Source organism: Chaetura pelagica, unplaced genomic scaffold (assembly GCF_000747805.2).
Source record: "Chaetura pelagica isolate M959 unplaced genomic scaffold, ChaPel_1.0 scaffold249, whole genome shotgun sequence".
In the NCBI taxonomy this organism is placed as follows: domain Eukaryota; kingdom Metazoa; phylum Chordata; class Aves; order Apodiformes; family Apodidae; genus Chaetura; species Chaetura pelagica.
This window is the reverse complement of record NW_009954538.1, coordinates 1,600,725-1,612,294: the sequence shown is the minus strand read 5'-3', so window position 1 is coordinate 1,612,294 and position 11,570 is coordinate 1,600,725. Positions and strand designations below refer to the sequence as shown.

The following is an 11,570-nucleotide window of genomic DNA, read 5'->3' as shown; positions in this document are numbered from 1 at the left end:
CTCGCACCGCGGCTGCCGCGGCCGCCGCTGCCGCCATCGGTCCATACGCAGTGAGGGGGATTGCTGGAAAAGAAGAGACAGGCATCTCAGGGGCTCTGTGCCTACGTGGGAAACTCGACAGGATCTTTCATTTCCTGCTGCAAAATTCTGGGCCTACACAGGAGTATCGGCTCAGTGCAACACACAGGACATCCAAGGGTGACAACAGGGGAGTGCACAGCTCTGCACTGATTGGTGTCCCTTTGCACAGCAGATGTCCCAGGGAAGCCATTGGCCATGCTGTGCTAAGCCCACAGCTTGGAACAGCTGAGAGTGCGACATGAAAGAGCTGAACCAAAAGTGGGCAATTTCAGATGTATCCTGTCACTACTCAGCTTGTGAGATGCAGTTAACCTGAAGCTACAGATCCAGACTTCAGCTGTAAATGTAGAGAAACACAGCAGCTGGCAGCTCAGCCTCCTGAGGCTCAGCCCTTCCTCTCTGTTGCTTGGTACTATTTTTGAATAACAGTGAAATAGCCTCTTTCTCCCCGTTTCTCTACTCTGCTCAAGATGCACCATTCTCCCTACTCTGAGTTTTGTTCCTGAACAGCTCAACCCCTTGCTGTTCATCATAGAAGAGCAGGAAACATGTACCTAGGGAGCAGGAACTAGATATGGCTTAATTAAAACAGTAAGTCTTAATTTATATGTAGCAGTTCTAATTCCCAACTCTACTGCCACAGGCATCCAGCCCTCAGGGCAGGAGGCATCTAGCTAGTATGTTTCTCTTTACCCTTAAAATGACTGGGTCAGCATTTCATGCTTGAATGTGAAATTCACTGTGATTCTGTTGAGAGCGCCATAAAAAGAGGTCAGAACAAATCAATCGCGTTAAGGCTGAAACCCAGACCAGCTTATAAGGGAATATTCAGTAGCAGGCACCAGCCTGTTTTGAGCCAACGTCACACAAAGCAGATATCTGGGTTAGCCACTCATTACAGGCCCTGGGCCAACAGAAGCACATTGCTGCTTCACATCACCCCGAAAGATGCTGTTCCAGGGCAGAAATGCTGCTGGCAGCCATCCTCTGCCCCATCAGTGCTTTAGGTCCCTAACACACACTGGAACAAATGCAGTTTTACTGAGAACGAAGAGCAGGTCTTCTCAGAAAGATTCCCATTCTTTTTCCAGGAAAAAGCCTTCTTGCCTTTGCAGTCTGTCTACTGAGACACCACGTTTGTGTGGTGATGACAGAGCACCTGCACTGTCGCTCCCTGCGTGCTGGAGCAATCAATCATCCCCCCCCTTGTGCCATCCCCTCCTCTCATGCCCCTTGCCAAGCCCATCCAGCACAGTCCTTTCACAGGCATACTGCCACTCCAAGGCACAAGAGCCCTCGAGCCCTGTGCAGCTCGCTGGGCCTTTGTGGGAGTGAAGGGGGCCCTGCCCTCCATGGGACCCACTCCAGCCTGTGCCTGGGAATCGCAGCTCTCGGCCCAGCCAAGAGGCTGCACAGCAACTGTTTAGCAGTAGGTAAGCATAACAGGAAGGGAAGAATGCCACCATCCCCAGCTGGTACTTCAGCGAGACACTCAGGACTGGAAGCTAACGTGGCACCCAGCCAGGACAGCAGCATTAATAACTACTTGTTGTACAGAGCCCTGGTGCAGCCCAGGCACCCGTGACAGCCAGGCCCTGGGGGATTCACCTCCACTAGGAAAAGGCACGGTGCAGCCCAGGGTGGACCTTGGAGGGAAAAGCACTTTTGCCAAGTCACTCACATTCCTCTACAAATGTTGCGGGTTTTGCTGAAGAACATATATGTAAATAAACATCTGGACACACATCTCCATTGCTTGGCAAGCAAAAGACTCAGAGGTGGGTGTCAGGGAAAGTTTTTACTAAGAGGGAGCTAGGATTTGGTCTCCTCCCTTCTTGGGGCAGTTTGTGCATTGGTGGCTGCCAACCTCAGCATCCTCGGGAACAGAGACTCCCTGAGGACTGACACAGTTCTGTGCCACAGAAACACCCTTTGAAGCCTATTGGTACTGATAATTCCAGGAGAGCTTGTCGGGAAGCTTTTCCGCACCCCCACTGCAGAGAAATTCAAACCCTGAAACAGATGGGGGCAAGGAAGCGCTGGAAGGAGGAACACCACAGAAACAGGATGGCACACAGGGAGCAGGGTGCTACACAAAGCTGCTTTTCTAAGACAAAAACCATAGACACAACAAAGCTGGGGAAAACATGGCCATGGAAGGGAGAGTAGACAGAAGGAGTACCACCTAGGGAGAACACACTGCACACTACCCAGAGCTGAGGATCCAGAGGGTATTTGCACTGTGTGGACACTGAGCCAAGACTAGTCCCTGGAGAATGGTCCTCTGCCCTCATTTCACTCCACAATTCCCTATGAGCACGGCAGAACTTTGCAGACCCCAACACACTTGGTTCTGCCCAGGAGTAGCTGGGCAGCTGCGCCACCTGGAATGGGGAGAGCATTCCCTGCAGCCCCTCCTGCACAGGAAAATGGCATTAGATTAACCAGGAGTGCCCCCACACCCTCTCCCTCCTCCCAGTACTCCAAATCTCATCCTTGCAGCTGCTCAGGTTAAGGCCATTTGGAGATCTTTGTGAAGTCACCCTGCTCTCTGCAGTTTTCCATATCTGGTTCACACACAGCCTGGAATGAGGAACTAAAAAGGAGGCAAGGAGCAGGAAATGCCATCTAAGGACTACATGCCTTCATTTGGTATGAGCTGCACTGCCCTTCTCAGAGGCACTTAACAGGGCTCTGATTGCCTCTCCATCTTTCCAGGCCCAGCTTTGAAGGGAGCTCATACAGACAGAAGAGGAAAGAAGGACCGTTTCCAGTCTAACTGCACCAAGCTGTGGAGCAGCAACACGACTGGCACAGCCCAAAGCCCCCTTCTCCCCTTCCAGCTTGTGAGGTTAGGAAATGAGCGGGACTGACCTGTGAGCTCAGGGAGGACGGGGGCACTCGGGAGAGGGGTCCGCTCTACACGGAACTCTAAAAACGAAATGCAAGACAGCTTAGGAACTCGTCAACACCCTGAGGGAGAACCCACAGAGAGACGGCAGCAGGGTCTGCTGAGGGAGCAGCCTGCAGCCAGACTGTGACCAAACCAGTGTCTTCTTTAAACCAATCTATAGCTGGTGCTGAAAGGTGCTGGACTCCTGCCCTGGGGAGTGAAATGATCCATTTATCCTTAGAATAAATCTCATCAAGGCAGGAGAAGTGTGTGGCCTCAGGTCAGCCCTGGAGCACTGCACCATGACCCATCCAATCTGACCTCTTGCTGCAGTGCCAAAGGGTGCTCAGTACACGCCACATCTGGGCACAAGTTTACAATGAGGTGCTCAAAGCCAATAAGACTGAGACCATAAAGTGGGTTCATAGAGAGCTTCCAGACAGCTAGGAGGCAACAGCAACTTTCAGCCAGCCTGGGCTCACCTCAGACAAAGAGGAACAGCCCCTAACATGAAGACTGCATATATAAACCATCACACTGAGGAATGGAGAAAGGAAGGGATGCTCAGAGTTGCCAATTCTCTAGAAAATAGCAAGGCAGTTCTTTCTCACAGTGTGCTCTGCCTCATTCCCTTGCCTCGCAGGGAACAGGAGGGAGAAGAGGCCGCAGAAAGCTCTAAGCAGCTGCAGCACAGCAGGTTCCAGCCATTGATCGCAGAGGCCATGTTCTGAGCACATGGTGGGGCTGGGAACTTGAAACCACCCAGTTTGTGGGGGATCTGCCCCAGCAGATGTTTTCTGGAGGCTGAGAGTGGTCCAGGCACTATTCAGAACACAACCGTAGCATGGCAGGAGCCAGGTATTTCAGGTGCCTAGGAGTTCCCTGGCCCATGGAAAGCCACATTTTAAAATCTTCTGCTACTTTCAGAGCAGTGACAACTCTGGTAAAGAGAGACAGACACACACAAAGGCAGCAAGACAGGCAGAGCTGCAGGGGCCCTTCTGTGTCACAGCAGCAGCCCTACACAGGAGGCTAAACATAAAGGGCATCAGAGCAGCCTTGGGCTTTTCCTGCCACTGGAGTGTGAGGATAATCCTAATGAAGGACAGGCTGTTCCCACCTATTGCAGGGCTTTACCCCTCCCCCTTCCACATCCGTCTCCAATTTAAAGAAAGACCAAACAGGGGAAAGGGTGAAAGGGGGAGAGCCTGGGTCACAGATCATGCCAGGGACTCCAGTCACCTGAAGGCAGACCAAGAAAAAAAAAACAAAAAACAAGCAGGGAGCAGCACTTACCAGGGAACTGGTAAGTGTAGCCAGGTGCAATGCCAGTGTAACTCCGACTTGCGTAGGTGGCAGCTTGGAAGCCTGGATAACCTGGAGGAAGAGAAAAGGGCTGTTACTGCAAGCTCACAGGATCCTTGTTCTTAGTGCCTGGCTGCTCATGAGCAGCATGACCATTAGTGTTGGTGACCACGAGTAGAGCCAATAGCAGAAACCCCAGGAAATAGCTGGGCAGAGACTGCACACACGCAGGTCTGCAGAAGAGTTTTAGCAGGCCCATTTAATTTCTTCCTCACTCCAAACGTGTAAGGACATGGAGGTTTCTTTCTCAGAAACTCATAGCTCTGCAGACTAAGGTTTTCTGATGCATCAGCTGGATTACAAATAGGAGATCAGGGAGGTGGGGGCATTTGAACGGCTGAATGGCTCTGAGTCACTTTTGAACTAGAAGTGCTGGTGAATGCAGGCAGAGCGCTTCTTCCTGGCGCCAGGCAGGAGGACAATTCCTGTCATTCCCTGGGAAGCTGACCACCTCTACAGAACAAGCCTGTGAGAACACAAGACATTGACTCAGAAATGAATATTTGATTTGAGATCTCTCAAGACATGAGTATTTGGATTTCCCAGTGACTCAGCTTGAGCCTTGCTGCTTTAAAATTCAGATGGCTTAAAAAAGGCAAAACCTAAAACCGCAGGCTGGAGATTTACTTCCCTTCAATAAGACAAGGGAAAACACTGGGAGAAAAATGCCCTTTTTGAGGTTTTGTTCAGTGACTAACTGCTACTCAGCAGGCTTAGAAAGAAAAGCCAGGCTGAGTACACCCTGCCCAGCAATACCAGGGATGATGATAAGCAAACAGTGTGCTCCTGGTTCAGGTCAGGCCTAGCAACCATGAACAGAGGGAAAGATGACAGGAACAACACCCACACTGGAAAGATCATGCTTGACACTCAGATCCAGGCACAAGGGTTTATAGAACTAGAAGTGGAGGCTACAAAGGACATTTTTCTAATCTTTTATCTGAGCATATTTGCTTTAGAAACACTGATAGGCATCAAACTCAGCCTGCTCGTCACCAATTTCTCCTTACAAGACAGTCCCACAGTACATGTATGGTTTTCCTTACAATACTTGATCCTCACTGTCCCTCAGAGGTAGGGAACAAAGCAAGACAAAGCTTACCTAGAACTTTAAGGACATTTTAATAGTCTTCAAATGGCAGTGAGCACATTTATATGGACCACTGTGGAAGTTCGGGGGCTCTTTAATTAACTAATTCATCAGAAAGCCTGTAGAAGTGTGGGAGGGAGATGTCTGGGCACAGATTACTCCACACTCGATTCAGCTATGTAGTTACACCCAATTCCACGTGAGTTATTAACAAATTAGTCTTTATGCGGGTTAAGTGAATTGCAGAAGGGCAGAGCTGCCCAGCACACGGCTGTGCCCGCCCAGATGTGGCAGGGCAGCAGCGACAAGTTTGTAGTTTTTCCAGGTGCCACCAGAGGGCAAGTTGTGATCGCAAACACGTTCCGGCAACCCCTCAGCGTCCCCAGCTTTGCACCAGGGAGAGCTGCCCTTGGCCGCCCTGCTTGCTTGGAATAAAACCTCTAAGCTGCTGCCTGGCACGACCGGGAGCTGGGGAGGAGATCTGTCCTTGGGCTTACCCAGCATGCCGATCCCCAGCATGAAGGCATCCATCCCGTAAGGCATGACTCGGGACCGCCCTCGTGCCGAGCCCGTTGGGGACATCACCTCCTTCGGCTGGGCTTTTTTACACTCCACCTGCCACAAGAAAGTCAGGATCAGGTTCAACCACCACCGGCACAGTGTGCTGCTGCAGAGCACAGCCAGCAGTGGGCTGCAGGCCAGGCAGGGCTGCCCACCACCACACCATTCGCCAGCACCCCTGCCTCTGGCCTTGCATGCTGCCAGCCTTCCCCCTCACTTTGCAGACACCACAGGCAAGGGGGAGCTCAAACACTGTTTTTCTCCACCTGAAGCTGCCCTCGATGCTCTGCATGGCCCTGCACCAGGGCCTCAAAGCCTCATTTTCCTCATTTCTGAATAAAGGTAAAATCTGACCCCTTCCCAGGACACCAGAAGGTTTCATGTACTCCACAACTCCTTCTCCTTGAAAGCTCACCATTGTGCTGGTTCACCTGCACACTGCAAGTTTGTTTCCCAGACTGGCTGCTGTGATTCTGAGGAAAAGACTCAATTGAATTCCCCACCACAGAGAGAGTGCATAAGGACCTAAGGACCCTGCACCCTGCCCCTGTACCATTGCCTCCTTCTCCATCCCACGTCTCTGTGCCTTCTCCCTCAAAGTTTTGCCCCAGACACTCACCATTTTGTTGTTGATCTCATGGAAGTGGATTTCACACACTTTTTCGACAATGTCTTCACTTTCAAATGTGACAAACCCAAAACCTGAAGAAAAGGCAAAACTCCTTGATCAGGTCAGAGCTCTGCACAGTTTCCACCCACTATCCACATCCTTTTATTCGCATGAGGAGTCACAAGCCTGTAGGACAGTATAACCAGCCCTTCCTAAAACAGCTGTCACTCATCTTTCCTCTCCAGCAAATCCAGCTTTTATGCACAAGAAGAGGAGCATCCCCTCATAGATTCCCTTTTCCTCCTCATCCTATACCATCCACACCCTCTGAACCCAACTGCTCTCAAAACCAAGAACATTTTTTTAAACTTTGCTATTTGCAAGGCAAACCACATGGCTGATAATGCTGGGGAGGATCCCAGCAGACAGGCGCTCACACAAAGAGTCAGAGGAGAAATGAACAGCTGAATGCCAGGACTTCCCCATCCTTGCTGAACAGACCCCACCAGCAATAACACCTTGCACGTTTCCTCCTCAGTCACCCCTCATAAAGGCTTGCACAAGCTGGCAAATACCAGCAATGCAGCTGTACAGAGCAAGACAGACACAAGCAAAGCAATTTGCAGCTTCCCCAAAGCAAGGTTAGTATCTGGGGTAAGACAGGACAGCATGTTCCTGGCCCCTGGCCCACACTTACACCTCCTTTCTCTCACCAACCCCTTTGCTGACAGTTCTGGCAAAGACCAGCTTGGGTGGGCAGACTTAAACTCCTCTCAGCTGACTGCAGCCGTTTCCGGAAAACCAAGGCAGGTGGGAGGATGTCTTTAAGCTTACCTTACAAGCAAGCTGGGATTAAGCAGAACTTTCCGCTTTCCAGAACTGGCTAATTCCATGGTGCTTTAAATTAACTTTTAAAAACAGATGGGAATCTGCTGCCCAGAACCACAGTTCTCCATACTACCAGAAAAGTCTCTCCATAAACTCCTCTGTCTGCCTGTGCCCAGGTAGTTTCACACCATTTGCCTCAACACGCACAAGCAGAGGAGCTTGGTAATTCAAGAGCAAAACACTGATACTGAAACCAGTCCTGAGCCCCCTCAGAGCCGCACTAGGCCTGCTGTACCCTGGGCAGAGTCCCACACTGCCACACAGCACCTGGCAGCTCTCCCTGCTCCTTCTGAAACACCCAACAACTCTTTAATGGACTGGGAGGCACTCATGAAGGAACAGGGGTTAATGCTTCTTCAAAGATTAAGCTGAAGCAACATCCTAGATCAGGCAACCAGAATATATTCAATGGCTTTACAGAACAGCAAAAACCTGAAGGGCACACAGTGTACTGAGAGCAGAAGGGAGCGTTCCCTCACTGCTCCATGGGCAGAGGTGCTTGGAAGTGCTTCAAACACCACAGGGACATGAGGGTGGCCCAGAAGAGGCCTGTTACTGGCCCTGATTTGGAAGCCACCAAAGCCAAGTTTGCAGGTTAAGTTGTTGCCAGTACATCTCCGAGCTGGTGCAGTGCTGGTGTTGAGCCCTGCCACACTCCAGGGCAGTCAGTTTGAAGACTTCCTGGGAAAGCAGGAGGCAGGGACAGGCTGGGTCCAGGCAGCACAAATATTACAGCCTTGCTCCCATCCTGTAACTGGACTCCACCAGCAAGACTCAGGTAAGAAAAGGTGACCCGGGAGCACAAGCGGGCTCTGGGCCGAGGAAGGGGTGAGAGGCAGGCACTCTTCAGCCTCTCTCTCGTGTCAGCTTTCCCAGAGCTCAGATTACTCAGGACAAGGTAAGACATACTGCGGGCTGGAGCCAGGGAGGTAAGTGGGCAGGGGAGGGGGCTGCCTCCTCTCACATATCTGCAACTCGGCGAGTTTACAGCACAGGAAACGCACTGGACAAAAGCCCTCTGTGCTGAAAGGGACGCTGGTAGAGGATGCAGACGCAAAAGGATGGGGTGACTGGAGGCAAGATAAAGAGCAGCTGCGACCTGCATGCCCTGCTGCTGGGATACTGACCCCTCCCCAGGCAAAGCAAGAGGCAGACCCTCCACAGCTCCCTCACCTCGGTGTCGGTTGGTTGTCTTGTCAAACATCAGCATCGCATCGTCCACCTGCAAAGAGAAGAGCTCCAGATCACATTATTGCCCTCACCACCAGCATCCTCCAACACATTTGCACAGAGGTTCCCAGACCTCCCCAAACCACAAGGGCCCAGGACAAGACCTCCCATCCCTATGAAGGAAATACGGTGTGCACACACACACACACACATCAGCTACTGCACCAGGAACATCCCCAGGCCACAACCAGCACGGTCTCCCCACCAGCCCAGGGCAGGTGCTGCTGAGCTGAGCCCCCTCAGCCCGGCCCCTGGCTGCAAGCGACCCTGATTGTTTGCCTGCAGCTCCAGCCGAGGGGCAAGGAGCAGGGAAGGCATTGTTCCCAAATCCTAGCCTCAAAAGGAGAGGAGAATTAAAGGGGGGGAGAGAAGCAAAGCTGGAGAGGGGAGAGGAATAAGGGGCCTCCCAGGGACAGGGGAAGTGGAGGCCTCAGACAACAGAGCCTGCCTGGGAAAGCTGGGAAGCACCCCCGCCCCCACCCCAGAGGAGCCTTTCCTCTAAGTGAGGTTTCCCACTGCTGGAGGCTGTAATTAGAGCAAATTTACTGCAAGGCCTGAGCAGGGCTGCCTTCCCGGGGGGAGGGGCGGGCGGGTCCCATCCCCCAGCCGGCCTGGGGCTGCTCTCCTCCCAGAGCACATCACCGCCTGGTGCCACTTTTCGCCCCCATCTTCCCGCCGGGTGTTGCCTCACAGACGCATCTGCAGCCTCTGCAGCTCAGGCCGAGCAGGGTTAAAAAATACACTTCAATCCCCTCCATGTAAGCCCTGGTGTAAACCTGTCCCACTGACCCATCCCTCCTCTCTAATACCACTGCTTTAATCCGATTATGAAAACTGGACATGCAAGTGCTCAGGGGAGGCGGTGGCAGGCTCCGGCCAGCCGCTGCCGCAGCCCTCCTCCTCCATGTGAGACCACTGCTTCCCAAGCAGCAAGCCCCACATGCCCCTGACTCTTGTGGAAGGATTACTCCTTTGCCTTGTTCCCAGGAAGCATCTGCATTGCTGCCTTCTCCAGAACAGCTTGCTGGTGAGGGCAGAGCACTTCCCCTACCCCAGCACAGGTAGCCACTGGCTTTGCTCATGGAAAGCCAACAGCACTGGCTAGGGAAGGGAAACGGCTCCTAGCCTCAGACCCCCAGGGCAAAACGGGATACCTGGCTCCACCTCAGTGCCATGAGGATGGAAGGAGCCCTTCCTGATATTTCTGGTGCCACCACAAGCAGACAGAGATCATCTCTGATGCCCTTGGGCTCGTCTAGCTTGTCCACCCCGCAAGAGCCAGGTGATGATGTGGCTCCTGCTCAAATCATGCTCTTCCCATTCCAGCTCAGCCAAGTCAACAAACCTGAGAAACGTGCCAGGCATCCAGTGGGAGCCACGGGGGACACAAGACTTCACACAGACCTGAAGCAACTCCTCAGCTGCTTCCCAAGGCACATCCAGGGAGCTGGGCACTGACGGCAACTCACAGAGCTGCCATTCCCCACCACTGCTGAGTCCTGCCCTTGCACCATTTCCCTTCATGGTGCCAGCACAACTGTGATAACCTGACACGGCTTAAAAACATTTCAAGAGGGTTTACTGTCTGGTTTTGTTCATTTTTTAAGCAAGAACAGTTCATCCAGTCTGCAGAAAGCCTCAGCATGTAACTGTCCTCCTCCCCAGTAAACACTGTGGTGCCACTCCCAAAGGCTCAGGTAGCTGGAGCCCACAAACCCATGGCAATGAGAGAGGCGCATGAGAAAGAAAAACCCAGCAGGGACTAGCCCAGCCCAGCTGTCCAGCCAGCCAGCTCTGCCCAAACAGCCCCAGCAACAACCTCCTCTTCCCAGACCCTGGGCAGCCACAAACAGCAGAGCCCAGTGCACATCCACACACAAAATCACCTCACAGCAACATCCTGGGCAATGGCCGAATGCTCCCTTGGCACCTTGGGAGACATGCAACCACTTCATCCCAAACCACACTCTGTACACTGAGAGGAGAGCTGCAGCCTTCCTCCATCTGAGCCTTTTTCTAAGTCTCTGCTGGTGTTTTGAGATCAGGTCTCTACCCAGCACCCCAAAATGTACTCATACTGAAAAAACATATTGACAATAACACACGTACTCTATTGGAAAGTTATTTCTTGCCATGGACTGAGTGTAAGATAGATAGATATCTATGTGTATATGCACATAATTATTCTCACTCCACTCAACTCTAGGGCTTGAACTCTGTGCATGGCTACAACTGTTGTTTTTTATTGCCACCAAAACCTATAACATGAGCATCTTTGAATTTTTTCCCAAGGCAACAGGTGAGATGAGTTGGGTGGTCTCAAACAGCACCCAGCCAGTGCTGTGAGATAAAGCAGGGCCCCACAACACCAAAGGGGTGCCAAGGTAGTGGTAGAGCCTACAAAGGCCTGCGGGATGGGCTGAGGACTGGAGCACATCACAGAGCCAGGAGAAAGGCTTCCCCTACATCCACAGGGAATGGCCATTTCCAGCACCTTGCCCAGGCCATCCGGCTCCAAGCCAGATCCCTCTTGCCATCACCTCCCTTGGTCTGGAGCTAGGGTAGGTGACTGAGAACCAGCTGCCTCATCACTCCCCAAGGCCCAGCACCACCCAAACACCCTCACAGGAAGAAGCACCGAGGGGATGGAATTACCACCGCCAACTCCCACCAAAAGCCGGACCCCCAGACAAGGTGCAACCGTCAGTGACAGCCCCCCTGACAGGCAGCTATTGTGGCGGGGAAGCGACAAAACATCTCCCCCCTCCTCCCCACCACACCCCACCCCGCTCAGGGCCCTTCCCGGCTGGGCCGCGCCGGGCCCCAACAAAGGCGCCCGCCGGCGGGGCCGC

General features: G+C 52.6%; 1 protein-coding gene across 1 annotated transcript in view; it reads right to left on the bottom strand.

The window, feature by feature from the left end:
- Window positions 1–11,570, bottom strand: part of MSI1 (musashi RNA-binding protein 1) — a 26,720-nt gene that overhangs the window by 913 nt on the left and 14,237 nt on the right. Inside the window, exons 5-10 of the mRNA XM_010004829.1 lie at window positions 8,662–8,710; window positions 6,610–6,692; window positions 5,927–6,044; window positions 4,271–4,351; window positions 2,956–3,012; window positions 1–63 (exon numbers count right to left, since the gene is read on the bottom strand). The exon at window positions 1–63 is cut by the window's left edge and continues 1 nt beyond it. Coding sequence (XP_010003131.1) covers window positions 1–63; window positions 2,956–3,012; window positions 4,271–4,351; window positions 5,927–6,044; window positions 6,610–6,692; window positions 8,662–8,710 — 451 coding nt within the window. The remainder of the gene's footprint in view (window positions 64–2,955; window positions 3,013–4,270; window positions 4,352–5,926; window positions 6,045–6,609; window positions 6,693–8,661; window positions 8,711–11,570) is intronic.